Source organism: Pipistrellus kuhlii, unplaced genomic scaffold, assembly GCF_014108245.1.
Source record: "Pipistrellus kuhlii isolate mPipKuh1 unplaced genomic scaffold, mPipKuh1.p scaffold_m20_p_3, whole genome shotgun sequence".
Lineage (NCBI taxonomy): Eukaryota > Metazoa > Chordata > Mammalia > Chiroptera > Vespertilionidae > Pipistrellus > Pipistrellus kuhlii.
Window position 1 is genome coordinate 8,850,479 of NW_023425529.1, and position 14,789 is coordinate 8,865,267.

The following is a 14,789-nucleotide window of genomic DNA, read 5'->3' on the forward strand; positions in this document are numbered from 1 at the left end:
CCTCCAAGATGCTGGGTCCTGGCATCAAAGGCTTTGTCAGGTCTGAGGGAAGGTAGAGAGATGATAGTGACGGAGGTTGGAGGAAGAGTTCTAATATTATACCAGGTAGCAGTCCCCTCTTTTGCTCCCACTGAGAAATCACTAGGTAACTCCAAAGGGCTGGCCTTTCCAAATGTGCAGGCTTCTGGTTTTTAAGGCCAGGGCTCCACTTCCCACCTGGCTGTGGCTGAGAGCTAGGCCATCCTCATTCACCCCCTTCTCAGCCCCTTCAGACACAGGGAAATCCAGCTAATCCAGAGGAAAGGGGCTGCTTTGTGGATTCAGGGAGATGCCAGGCTTGTGGTCATTGGTGTCTTCCTGGGCCCTAGCTGTGAGGTATGCACTCCCAGTCTGTGCCTCTGCTGGGGCAGTTGAATGTCATGGTCAAGAACAGCCTTTTGGAGTCAGGGCTACATTTGACCACTGGATCTTCCACTTCGTGGCTAGGTGTCACTGCACACATTACTTAACCTCTCAGAACTTCACTTGGCCCTACCTGTACCTCCAGGCATGTTGTAAGGATGGACAGTAATGTCAGTGAACCATCCCTCACAGTGCCTGACACATAGTAGACACCCAATGGCTGTGACACATTGTTATTATGGCTCCAGCAGCTCCCTGCACTCCCTATCCAAGAAGGCAACAGCCAAAGTGTTCCATGTTAAGAAGAGCCTCTAGCTCCTCCCCAGCAGACCCTGCGGGCATGGAACCCATCAACTGGGGACCCACCTTCTGAGCATAGGAGAGCTGGTTGTAGGTCGCCATGGTTGCGGCTTCATTGGCACAGGCCTCTTTGGCTTTGTCAAAGGTCAGCTTATACTGGCCCAGTGGGGAGCGGAGATGGAACACCCCAACGGTGGCATCTAGATAGGGAAGGAGAGGAACCACCCAGGTCAGTATTTCCTGCGAAGAACTCTGAAGAACGTTTAAAGCAGAAGGCCGACTACTGAGTTTCTGTATGTGGAATCACCCATTTCTCCTTTTGTGTCTGGCTTATTTCATGTAGCATGTTTTCAAGGTGTGATCATGTTATAGCATGTATCAAAGTTTCATTCCTTTTCAAAGCTGAATACAATCCCTGCTGTAGGATATTGTTTGCCCATTCATTTGTGGATGGGCATTCGGGTTGTTTCCACCTTTTGGCTATTGTGAATAATGCTGCTGTGAACATGGGTGGACATATATCTATTTGAGCCTCTGGTTTCAATTTTTCTCTGTTCTTCTCTCTCATTTCAATTGGATTGTCAGCATGCAAAAAATTACTGTCTTCTGTCTTATTAGTTTTCCCCCATGTTCGTATGAATTTTAAAATTAAAAAAACATTTTAGAAATTTTTGAATTTCTCACTTAGAATGTCCTTCTAAGTAGATAATCTCATTATCCTATGTGTTTCCCCTGCTTATATACACCCTCTAGCTCATGCATGCCCAAATGATGTCATAGGATGGACAGTAATGTCAACAAACCACCCCTCACAGTACCTGACACATAGTAGACCCCCAATGGGGCTTTAAGGCTTAATTTATGTTATGGACTGAATGTTTGTGTCCTCCTCAAATTCCTGTGTTGAAATCTTCACCTCGATGTGATGCTATCAGAAGGTGGGGCCTTTGGGAGGTAAGCAGGTCATGGGGGTGGAGCCCGCATGAATGGGCATAGCCTTTATGAGAAGGACCACAGAGAGCTCCATTGTCCTTTCTGCCTTGTGAGAAGTTGGCCGTCTGCAGGCCGGAAGAGGGTCCTACTGTGCTGGCTGGCACTCTGACCTTGGACTTCCCCCTCTAGAACTGGGAGGAATCAATTTCTTGTTGTTAATGAGCCAACCTGTCTATGGTACTTTGTTGTAGCAGCTCAGATGGACCAGGACAGTACATAACAGGTCTTACATAGATAGTTATTATTGAGATGCTAAGAACTGCCTCACTAAAGCAAACCGAACCCACCTGAGATGTCTGTTGGCCATAGGTGAAGTGGCTATATCCCTTTCTGAGACCGAGCCCTCCCTGCCCTGGCTCAGAACTCGTTTGTGGGCCCTTTATGGCTTTCCTCCATCAGGTTTCAAGATGCCCTGTCAGCTGCACCTCTGTACTTAGTGTTACGATGTCGGTGGGGGTATTATAAGCCATCCACATCAGCCTTGGAAGTAGGTGAGCCTGTGCCAATCCATGTGCTACTATTCACATGACTGCAAAGAAATTGCTCTGCTCCTGGCAGCCACTTCCTCTTGGTTATTTAAACCCTTAATGATGCTCCTTTCCAATTAGGGGTTTCAGGGATTGCTAAGCAACTCGAGGAAAGCAAGAATCAGGAAAATTCACGGTAGAGGACCTTTGAGCTCCCGTCTCATTCTCAAGGCTCAGGGTACAATTCTGAGTTTACTTGCCCCTCCACTCAGGGCTATGCACCGGCAGTTTGGCCTTATGGCCAAACTGCCAGTGCAAATATATATATATATTTGTATTTTAAAAGGTTCATTAACTTGCCAATTTTTAAAAATCCTCCCTAGAGAATATTTTTTCTATTGCTTTCCAAAGAGAGTGAAAAGGAAGGAAGGAGGGAGGGGGAAAGGAGGAGGAGATATCAACAGGAGAGAAACACGTCAACTGGCTGCCTCCTGCGCACACCTGGGGACGGAACCTGCAACTGAGGAATGTGCTCTTGATGGGGAATTGACACTCCAACCACTGAGCCAAACAGGCCAGAACAAGTTGTAGAATTTAATGCAATTAAAATGTTTACTTTTTATTTCTATTTTTAAATGTTTACTTTTTAAAAGTTAAATTGTTTTTCTTTTCCTCTTGCACAGACCCCCCCTTCCCCTTCCCCCCAACGCCTGAAGACTAGGTGCTTTGGGCCCGCAGCCCCTCGCCACACTGACCCTGGAAGTGGAGGTCGGCACAGTTGGCATCGGCGTGGCACTGTCCGTTGTCCTGCAGGCAGCGGTCCATGGGCAGCTGCTCTGGCTCACAGTCCACCCCGTCTCCTATGTAATGACTTTTACACTCACACTTCTGCCTGCCCTGTGGGGAGATTGGAAAGGTGAAAAAGCCCCCTGACTAGGACCCAGGATCCCTAGTGCTCTGCGGCCCACCATCCAGCATAGAAAATGTTCAGAAGGATCTATGCCTCTCCTGTCCAGAGGGAAAGAAGTAACTGTCACGTGGTGTTTGTCCAGGATCATGATGAAATGCTGTCCTTCACATCTCAGCTCAGGGGTGCCTCCCTGACCCCTAAATAAGGCAGCTCCCCATGCCCTGTCGCACTGGCCGGGTCACTTTCTTCCTGACCCTCGGGGCTCTCCAAGAGTGTCTTGTGCATGAGTTCTGCACTGAGCATCGCCCCTCCCTCTGCTCGAATACAAGCACTTTATTGCGACATCCCTAGCACCTGCAACAGCACATAGTAGGTGCTTGATGACCATTTGTTGGATGAGTGAATGAGCTCATTTGATCCCACAACAATCCTATGAGATCTGCATTATTATTAGGCCCACTTTGCAGATGAGGAAACAGGCTCAGAGAGGCGAAGTAGCCAGCCCCAGGCCACACAGTGTACACTCTAAGTCCAGGAGCTGAGACTCAAAGGCTGTCTGACTCTGAGTTCACGTTATAACCATCGGGGACATTATCTCCCTCCATCTTCTCTTCCCACCAGATAAACAGGGCTCCAGGCACTGGGTCCATTCTAAAAAGACTTGAGGGCCTACCTGGTTTGGCTCAGTGGATAGAGCATCGGCCTTTGGACCAAAGGGTCCCAGGTTCAATTCCAGTCAAGGTCATATGCCCGGATTGTGGGCTCAATCCCCAATAGGGGGCATGTAGGAGGCAGCCAATCAGTGATTCTCTTTCATCATTGATGTTTCTATCTCTCTCTCTCCTTTCCTTTCTGAAGTCAATTAAGAAAAAAAAAAAATATATATATATATGGAAAAAAAGAGAAGGTGGCCTGTTGGTGCCTGTTGTTTAAAAAATAAAATAAGTAAATAAAAAGGCTCGAGGGAGTGTCCAAACCTGCACTTTCCTGCCACCTCCTACCAACTCTTTTTGTTTTAGTAAACTTTTGAGTTTGGATAATTTTAAGTGTATAGGAAAGTTGCAAAGATAGCAGAGAGAGTTAGTCCCATCTGCCCTCCACCCAGTTTCCCCAAATGTCAACATTTTATTGTATGTCACCATAGGACACGTGTCAAAGCTAAGAAATCAGCGCTCGTCCATTACTATGAACTAAACAACAGACTTCCTGTGGAGTTCACCAGTGTTTCCACGAAGGTCCTTTTCTGGCTTAGGATGCCACCTTGCCCCTGGCTCGCCGACTTCACAAGAAGTAGACTGAGGTGGGAAGCAGAGGGGAGAAGAGGCCGAGGGAGGCCCCAGAAGCTGATCCTGGGGAGACAGACTCACCGGGCCAGTCATCCTGCAGGTGGCGTGCTCATGACACCCCCCGTTGAGGCCGTCCGCACAGGGGTCTACCTCCAAGCAGCTGCGGCCGTCCCCCTTGTAGCCCTTCGGGCAGCTGCAGGAGACCTTGGTGTCCTTCTGGGAGCACCTGGCGACCTTTGCACAGCCCCCGTTGTTCTGTTTGCAGAAATCCACCACTGCAAGAGCAGGGAGAGAGGGCTCATGAGCCACTGTCTGTGTAATGGGCCTCAGACTGGGCTACAGGTCACCTCGGGACCAGTGGCCCCAACATGTTGGTGCCCTCTCTCCCCAGGCTCCCGTGGCCTCTGTGTTAGCCTTTGCAAACCCTACTATCCTGCGGCTAATCCTCTCATAGACCAGGCCCGAAGACATCAGGCCACCTCTGCCCCTCTGTCCCATACTGCTAGCCTCACCTTGGGCATCACTTTCCTGCGTGAGTTTGGGTGTTTACTAGTCATATCAGGACAGTTATGCGTCTATATGTGTGTGTAGAGCTAGCCCACTATGGAGGACGTGTGAGATAGACATGACCCCATTCTACAGATGAGCAAACTGAAACTCAGAGAGCTTCACGGATCTGGTGAAGGCAAAAGAGCTAGAACATGGCAGGGCTGGGATTTAGACCCAGGTTGGTTTGACTCTGAAACCTATGCAGTGCCCACTGTTGTGCTGCCTCTTTAGCACCTTTGCTTGCACAACCCCCCAAATTTCACCCCAGGCATAGATTAGCTCTAACCTCTGGAGTAGCTGGAAAGCCATCTGGTTTCTCTTACCTGCCTTTTTGCCTAGAGTTGTTGCAGCCACTTGAGACTCTGAGGGAATGGACATTAGGAACAAAAGGCCTCACCCTAACGATGATGGGGTAGAAAGATAGACCTGGGACTTTGCTGCCACTGTTGAGTGCCGAGCCATTTCTGGACTGCCTTGTGGCAGATTACAAAAGAGCAGGCATAGCCCTAGTTGGTTTGGCTCAGTGAATAGAGCATCGGACTCCGGACTGGAAGGCCCCAGGTTGGATTCTGGTCAGGGGCACATGCTTGGGGTTGTGGGCTCCATCCCCCAGTAGGGGGCATGCATGAGGTAGCCGATCAATGATTCTCTCTCATTATTGATGTTTCTATCTCTCTCTTTCCCTTTCCCTTCCTCTCTGAAATCAATAAAAATTTATAAAACAAAACAAAACAAAAAACAGCAGGCATAGTGAGATCTCATTTTTGTAAAGAAAGTCTATATCTCTGTAAATAATTATTCATGAAAAAAGAAAGTACTTGTGGCCAAGATTACCCTAGTACTTACTGTCTCCTTTATCTATAGACTTTTAGCTGGGCTCATGGTGGCCTAATGAAAGACTGCATTTCCCAGGATTCCTTGCTGCTACATGTGATAGATAATGAGGGCCAACCAATGGGCTAGGAGCAGACAGGATTTTAGCAACTACTAGGTGTGCCCTTAAATCTCCTTCCTCTCCCTCTCCCTCCTTCTGCCTGGGATGTGTTTACGGCCGTGGCTATCTCGGGTCAGGCAACTGAATGATGGCAGAGCAACAAGATAGAAGGAGTCTGGGCTCCCCGGTGACCTTTCACAGTGATGCCTCATGTTTTGCGTGATGAAAATGAACATCTAAACATCAGCCATATTTATGCCACTTTACCTTTGGGTCTTCATGTGGCTGAACCCACATCCTCACTATTAAATACAGGCATTGCAATGTTCAGAGTGGTTCTTGTTAAATAGTGAGAGTATGTGTAATTTTAACTATTGTTTTTAAACACTATAGGGTATCTTCTGAATTTTTTGAAGACTGGAATACTCACAGAGTTAGAGAAACACTCTAAAATGAAGTGCAACACAGTTTGCAAAAACAATTTCAAAGCGTGACCTGGGAGGTGGGCAGGTCAGGTGTAGGTAAACCCACCAAGGAAACTGAGTGACAGAGGGGGTAGGTATTGCTAAGTGGCCCGGGCAGGAGGCAGAAGGGCCAGGATGGAGCCCAGACGATGACTGTTTCACACATGCACAAATGGGACCCACCTGTGCACGTTATTCCGTCGCCTTCGTAATTCAGGTTACACTCACACGTGTTGTTCTCCTTACAGGTAGCGTGAGCAGAACAAGGAGGTGTGCACACGGGGGGCAAAGCTGCAAAGAAAAAAGGCCGCCATTCATCCTGTGTCATGGCTAGAAGAGTTGAGACCCAATTAATTGTCTCCCCAAGACTCCCCTCTGAGTTGCCATTGTGTTTCAAAAGTGTCCCCTCATAGCCGAGGAGTTGGGTGATTTGCTAAGGTTCCTTCTAGCCTGGAGATCCCGAGATTCTGGTTACTCCTTTATATTAAGACATTATCTCTGTGATGTTAATCAGATTAAAATGCAAACATGTTACCTTTGGGAGCAACCAATTAAAAGTTTCTATGTCCAAATTTGCTAGCAGACCTGAATTTGGTAGATTAGCTCTCTGGTCCTAAGGGCATGGGGTTCCGGATGGAGATGGTTAGATTGGAGGAGAGCCCAGCTGGTGTGGCTCAGTGGTTGAGGGTTGACTTATGAACCAGGGGGTCATGGTTGGATTCCCAGTCAGGGCATGTGCCCAGGTTGTGGGCTCTATCCCACACTGACAATGCAGCCAACAGGTGGCGAGTGAGCTAGTTGAAGGCAACTGACAAATGATTTTCTCTTATCACCGATGTTTCTCTCTCTCCCTCCCCTTTCCTCTCTGAAATGAATAAAAATATATTAAATTGGAGGAAAAATTCCGAGGGGCTTTGGTGAATGGATGGGGCTGCAGCATCTACAGGCTGCAGGAAGCCAGGTGGCAGTCAGGGTCCAGGAGCAGGAGGAGGAGAGGGAGGAACGGAAGTGAAGGGCCCTGTTGGAATTCTGGAACTTCAGGTTGCCGAAGCCCAGTGGAAGAGCTTGGTCCGCCCTTCAGAACCCGGCCATGGGTGTGAGTAGGGCTGAGGGAAGGGGGCGAGGAGGGATGAAATGGCAGTGATTCACATGAGATAATTTAACCTTTATATCTCAGACGTCCTGCCAGCAATAGGGCTCTGCGCATGAGGAGGCTCAGAAAACTGCTCAGTAAGGATCAAGGTAATGATGACTTGATAATGATAATGGCAGCCACTGTTTTTAAGAGCCCAAGTACACCGGGCACTTCAAAGCCATGATCTCCAGCCCTCACAACAACCCTCTCTCCCCCATGCCCTGCAAAATGTGTAACACATACTCTTTTCAAAAGATGAGCGCATCAAGGCTCAGAGTGGGCCTCTGGTCTGGTAAATAGAATCTGGAATCAGATCCGGGATTCCAGGCTGTATTTCCTATGGAAGCACTCAGCCTTGGGGCCCAGGACCACGATCCCGGGGCCCCTCCCTGCCAGATCCTGCATTCTTTGCCTGAGGTGGGTCCTCTGTGATTGCACAGGGCTGCATGCTAATTTCATGGGTTTGCATGAAAAATTTTATCTACAAAATTTCCTTCAAGTTGCCACACTCCCGAGGCCTGGGGCCACGTATCCAAGTCAGCTGTTCATGTGGCCCAGGGCGCACCTACTGTGTTGCCTTAATGTTTAATTTTTTTTTTTCAGGTGCTGCTCAGGCCCAACCTGACTTGGACGCTCAGGGCAGGGTTCCAGGCAGCTGTTCACACCCATGACAGACCTGCCTGCGTGTCGCAGAAGCGGCCGGTCCACCCAGCTTCACAGAGGCACTGTCCGGAGCCTGTGATCCCCTCATCACACTGGCCGTGATCCGAGCAGCCACAGGCTGTAAAGCAAATTGTGGTCAGTGGTCCGTCATCAGGGATTGAAATCCAAGCAACCAGCTCACTCGCCACCTGTTGGCTGCGTTGTTGCTGTGGGAGGCACCCTGCTTGTGCCATACTCACTCACTCACTCACTCATCCATCCAGACATTCGAAATAAAACTTATTCAGTGGCTATCATGGGGCAGACATGACTGGGCAATGAGGTTACACCAGACAAAAGAACAGAAGAGGGAGAGAACCTTATCTGCCCCCCCCCCCCCCCCAAACAGAGAAATCTATTTAACAGTAAAATCTCCAAGACATGTTACCAATTCTTCCACTTCTCGCCACCCCCAGCTCCACCAGAGCCCAAGACAATACCAGCTCTCACATAGGCAGTGGCATTAGCTTCCCTAACGGTGTCCCTGATTCTGTGCTTCTCTCTGGCAGTGTCTTCTCCACAGGACATGCATTTTAATCTGTTCATGACACTCCTCCCTCCCTAACCTTTCCCTGGCCACCATCACACGCAGAGCAGGGGGCACAGATCTTTCTCGGGCTGAGATGCTCCCATGTGACCTGGCCCCTGGAGACCTGCAGATTGCATGCCTTTCTTCCTTCTTCTTCTCATGTGCTCACTCTGCTCAGCCACTCGGGCCTCTTTGCTGTTTGTTTCATGGCAAGCCTGCTCCTGCCACAGGGCCTTTGCACATGCTCATCTCTCTGTTACCATCCCCCTCACCTGCTTCCTTATATTTATACCTTTATAACTACGATTGTTTCTGCAGCTTTCATCCGTTTTCTCCCTTCAGTACACACTCTTTGAGAGCTGGGGCTTTGCCCCCTCCTACACCACTGTGTCCTTACAACTTTTTGAGCCTCTGAGTGCCTCTGTTTCCTCTTCTGCTATGTGGGAATAACAGCAGTATCCACCTCAAAGTGTTGTTGGGAGGATTACATGGTAAAACATACCTGCCTGGCATATAGTAGGCACTCCATAAACTGTTAGCTATCAATATTCGTAAGGATTGACTACTACAGGTTGGTTGAATAACTGAATGAATGAATGTTGTTCAGCCACAGCTTGTCTTGGTGGCTGCAGCTCTTTCAGAGATGCAGCTCCTTCAGTGGATGGAAATGCGCACACATCCGAGGGGGAAAAGCACGTAAAGGGAGGCAGATGTGGGCGGGTGTGGCTGGGAGAGGGGAAGACGCATGCTTCCAGGGCAGGAGACTGGTGTGGATCAGGGCAGGGAGCACTCGGCTGCCCAAGAGGCTGAACAGGCGCGTGGGTGCTACCTACGCTGACAGTCAGGCCCGAACCTCCCTGGCCAGCACAGCTCGCACGCCGTCCCATTGAAGCCAGCGTTGCATATACACTCTCCCGTGGCTGAGTAGTGGTCCAGGCAGACACCCCGGTTATTACACGGGGTAGCTGGTCCTCCGGGGCAGGCTGGAAGAGATGAAATAGCAGTGACTCAACAGCCTCCCCAGCATCTGTAAATGCGCTGCTAACCCGTCCACAGCCGTGGGTCCCAAGCTCCATTAGCTCAGAGGGACTGTGGCCCTGGGGACCTACCCACACCGTGTCTCAATGCTTAGGGCAAGCCACTACACTTAAATGTATCTGATGGGGTTCTACCCTGGCAGGGTGACACCCCGAACTGTGTACTGTATTTGGGGATCAGGAGACCTGGCGTGGATAGATCTGGGTTGAATAATGAACATGGTCTAAGGTTCAGGTCCATTAGCTCTAGATGATGATGATGATGATTGATGATGGTGATACAATCCCCTATACCACATTGTGACATGAAGATCCAATGAGGTACTATAACTTAGAACATTTTGAAACTATGAAGCACTGAGCAAATAGAACAGTCTACACGTTAGTGATGGAGCATGGAGGCTGGGTGAATGCGTGGACTCCCAGCCCAGAATCCTCTCAACTGAACCAGGATAAGTGGACCTTGGGCTTGCTTCTTATTCTCTCTGTGCCTCCATGTTCTCACCTGCAAAATTGGGATAGCAATGTTATTTACTTCTTAGGGGTTTTGAGGTTTAAATAGAATGATGTACATGGGAAGTAGCTAGTACCCATGCACGGCTGATAGGAAGTGCCTTGCGTTTGCTATGCTGCTGCATTATTATATCTAGACACGGGGGCTTCAGAATGGGCCCAAATGCCCTTTTGACAAGGAGCCCTTTCCTGGTGAATGTTGTATATTCAGGTTTCCCCCCCTCCCCCGACACCCCCTCCCCCTACTAAATAATGGCCCAACCATATCATGTTAGCCTAGCACCCTGCCAGGGTAGAATCCTATTAGATGCCTTTAGACTCATGCACTTGTCAGGATCACGGACTAGACGTAGGGGTGTCGAACTCAATCAGAGAAGGGGCCAAAATCTAAAATCCAGCCTAAATCGCGGGCCGAATGGTTTACTGAACAGTCATAAACTGTCATTGTGATGGAAACGCAGCAGAGTGCAGTGATGACAGCACGGTGCGGGCCACATTGCAAGGCCTGGTGGAACGGATTTGGCCCGCGGGCCTTGTGTTTGACACATGTGGACTAGAGTAACAAGGAAAACATGGTATTTCTAGCGACATGGGAAATGCCTTATGCCATACTAGCAAGCAAAAGTGCATGATACACTAATCACACTTCATGCACTAGACTCTCAGCTCTGGTCCAAACCAACATGGGGCAAGAGAAGAAGTCTAAGGAAAGCTACACAGCTTTGCAGCACTGCGATGGGACCTTTTCTTAGTAGAGTCGAGAGGAGGATGGACTTTCTCCCCCCAAACACACACTTGATGATTTCAGTCCTTCCAAATGCAGCACAGTGATGGTGCCATCATTTCGGAACCTCAAGGCGATGAGAGGCGCCCTCACCCTGGCAGTCTCTCCCGAAGTAGCCCTTGCAGCACCTGGGCAACAGGACCACCAGGGCGCACAGCTGCCGGCAGCCCTCCAGGTTCCTCTTGAAGGACAGGTTGTACAGACACTTCTGCTTCACACCCTGAAGGAAGAGAGTGAACAGCCCTCCGCTGTTTGCAGCTAGACTTGGGCTTTAAGCTCTAGCCCGCCTCCAGTGGTAGATCCTGGTACTGCCCAAGTTGAAAACAGGACTCCATGGCCTTTACAGGGAGGGACAGGCAAATGAGTGGGGGAGAGCCCAGTGCTAGAAAGATTCCTCTCCAGCCTTAAGACTCTGAGAATGTTTGCAAAGCGTGCCTGGTGAGAGGTGGGGGAGAGGTAGCTTCCTGTCATGGCAAGGCCCCCAGATCATCAGAAGAAATGGTCTGAGTTACATTTTATTTTGCAGGGATGTTTTGGTTAAGAGGGTTTCCTAGTAGAATAGAAAGAACTTGGTTTTGGAATAAGTAATAAATCCCAATAGTTAATGAACGCTTACCACCGTGTTTCCCCGAAAATAAGACAGTGTCTTATATTATTTTTTTCTCCCAAAGTTGTGCTAGGTCTTATTTTCAGGGGATGTCTTATCTTTCCATGCACTAGGTCTTATTTTTGGAGGATGTCTCATTTTCGGGGAAACATGGTATGTGACAGCCTCTGTAATTTGCATTTTAAAACTTACATTCTAACAGGCCACACACTGAATAGTTATTAGCTCCTTTTTTACAGAGTCAAAAAATGTATAGACTATGTGATTTTCCAAAGATTGCCTACTGGAATTGGACCCCATTTCTATGAACTCCAAATTTCATTGGCTTAGCCATTACTTGTACATGGCTTCCTTTGCTCCTTGCCAGTTGTGTGATGTGGGCCGATTGCTTACCCTCTCTGACACTCATATTTTTCATAAGCGGAGGTAATAACAGCTTCTTATGAGTGTTATAATGAGGAACAGGGATAATGTCTAAGAACTCAGTGTAGCTCCAGGGACATGAAGAACAGCCAATACAATCCAGCTATTATTTTTTATCATTATAATGATCTAGGTCTACACTCCCATGACTTTTCTAGACAATTCCTAGAAGCTGGGCAGTACCGGGTTTACAGGTTGCCTGGGTTAAGAATGTTCATCTTTCATCCGATGGGTCTGGTTGTTGAAAGAATGGCATAAATTATAGTTATGCAACACACCCACCGTTGCACACACTTGCAAGCTTTACTTACGCTAACTAGACTAGGATCTGATAATGAAATAAACTATTGCTTTCTGAATATTATTGCTGCATTCATAATTACCTTTGGTTTTGTCCACCTTGGGCAGCTGGGAGTACTGGTACAGCTCCCACAATCCCCCTAGTAGTCAAGAAAAGAAACACTTAAAAATCAAGAATATTAGGAAGCACAAGGAAATGCCCCTAGGAATGTCTTAATTGAGTTGACTAAGGACTGAATCTTGATTATGATTCTGACAGTGATCAAGAATACAACAGCAAACACACATCAGCCTTGCCACAAAGAATTCTGAAGATCTGTCTTGGACCTCAGGTTCTTGGTTCAGTTCTCAGCGATAAACAGTTCCCTGTCCCACAGAGGTGGACCAGCGTAGGTCATGCAGGCATATGGTAAACCAGCGGGAAGCGTGGAAGCAGGTGACTATACCACTACAAATCAGCTGGGTACTTTCAGTCAATCACCTTCTTTGGTGCTTAGTTTTCTGATTTTTAGGTAAGCATAATAATTCTTGTCCTTCAGAAAAATGATTTACTAAAAAAAAATAAAAAATGATTTACTAAAAAAAAGTGTGTGTGAATATATTTTGGAAATTAAGAAGGCCACCACCTCTGTAGTAGAAAGGCTAACTGGGTTTTCATCTCCTACTTTGGCTGATGGGTATTCTATAATAATAACTTGGGATATTTATCAAGTGCCTACAAGTTGCTAGATTCTCAAATCAACTGGTAACTGAGTTTTCCATGTAAGTCACTTCACCTTTTTAAGACTCAATTTCCAAGTCTGTGTAACAGAATTGATGATAACTACTTCTATGATTTCTATGATTGGATTATTGTAGGAATAAGATGTGTATGGAACCAAACTCAGAAAACAGTACTGGGTAGATGGTTAAGTGAGAAATAGGAAAATGCCTCGTACAGTGAAGGGCCTAGGATAGAAGCTTAACCTATGTTCTTAACAAATGAACAAATTAATGGAAGTGTGGGTAGCATAACATATTTGATTGAACCATACGGATTTGCCATGTTTGTAGCCACAGCCTGTCAGGTATGGCAATTTCATATGGTTTAAAATAGCAGAAACTCAAATATGCTTGTTGAATGAATAAGTGAATGACTGAATGGACGGATGGGTTTGAAAATGACTGGTAGGCCGCATGGCTGGTCTCAACAACTGTTTCCCTGATGGCGAGGGAATGAACAGAAAGGTGAGCAGGTGGACAAGGGAAAATGTGCAAGGCCTGTGCAGGCGTAGGTGGATGCTTGTTCGTCGCGAATCTGAGGAGAACAGCCCTCAGTAGTTTGACAGCTGAGCCCATGCAGGGTCATGAGACCATTCTTTGGCTGAATGTTCTCTTACCACAATAAAGAGTAGTGTTTTTAGGACTGACCGAGACATTGACGGTAAGAAAAGTGTTACAGCGGCCTCCCAGGTTGGGGTCAATGAGTAGACAGTCAATGCCGTAGGCCACACCGAGGTCAAATAAGAGCTCCCGTTGTATAATCCTGCACGTTTGGCCATTCAGGAAGAGTTCACCCTGAGAGAGAGAGAGAGAGAGAGAGAGAGAGAGAGAGAGAGGGAGAGGTATCAACAATCTTTCTTAGACTTCCTAGGCCATATAATATAGCCAGCGCTTACAAGACTCAGAAAGAACTGAGATAAATATTTATATATATATATCCAATACTAAGCATGTATTAAGTCCCAAGGATTGTTCTATGTGCTTTACCTATACCAATTTTTTTTTATTCCTCATGACTCTAGGATGAAGCTACTATTGCTAGTGTTCTCATTTACAGTGGAGGAAACTGAGTCAGCGAGAGGTTAAATAGCTTGCCCAAGGTCACTCAGCCAGTCAACGGCGGTGCAAGCATTCATACCAGGCAGCCAGCCTCGGAGTCCACACTGTTGGCCACTCTGTAACACCATCTCTGCCAAAGTAGAACAGTGGCAGTGGGGGTACCAGGGTGGAGCAGGAGCAGCCTGGCTGACATTCAGGATGAACTTTGTTGACACGGTCACGTCATGTGCAGTAACCCTGATTCCTCACTTAGTGCCAGCACCCAGCAAAGTGCCTGACACAACTGTCTTCCTAGGACATACAAGGGATGGCTTTTCCTTTACAGTGATAACAACTTCTTCCGTTTTCACATGGACTAGGCATTGGGTAATTTGTGTTTAGAGACATTGTTTTGTTTTATGTTACAACTATCCTGGCACTTTCCTTTTCCTTTTTCTGTTAGTCCTCACCCGAGGATATTTTTCCATGGATTTTTTTTTAGGGAGAGTGGAAGAGAGAGGGAAAGATAGAAACATGGATGTGAAAGAAACACATTGATTGGTTGTCTCCTAAATGAGCCTTCTGCATGAGGGCCTGGGCCATGGGCCAGGGAGAAGCCTGCAACCAAGGTATATGTCCTTGACTGGAATAAAA

The 14,789-nt window shown here is 47.6% G+C and overlaps 1 protein-coding gene across 1 annotated transcript in view; it reads right to left on the reverse strand.

The window, feature by feature from the left end:
• Window positions 1-14,789, reverse strand: part of STAB2 (stabilin 2) — a 117,961-nt gene that overhangs the window by 14,306 nt on the left and 88,866 nt on the right. The window contains exons 53-61 of the mRNA XM_036457457.2: window positions 13,746-13,892; window positions 12,419-12,475; window positions 11,099-11,225; window positions 9,505-9,654; window positions 8,117-8,221; window positions 6,489-6,596; window positions 4,440-4,633; window positions 2,918-3,059; window positions 769-902 (exon numbers count right to left, since the gene is read on the reverse strand). Coding sequence (XP_036313350.1) covers window positions 769-902; window positions 2,918-3,059; window positions 4,440-4,633; window positions 6,489-6,596; window positions 8,117-8,221; window positions 9,505-9,654; window positions 11,099-11,225; window positions 12,419-12,475; window positions 13,746-13,892 — 1,164 coding nt within the window. The remainder of the gene's footprint in view (window positions 1-768; window positions 903-2,917; window positions 3,060-4,439; window positions 4,634-6,488; window positions 6,597-8,116; window positions 8,222-9,504; window positions 9,655-11,098; window positions 11,226-12,418; window positions 12,476-13,745; window positions 13,893-14,789) is intronic.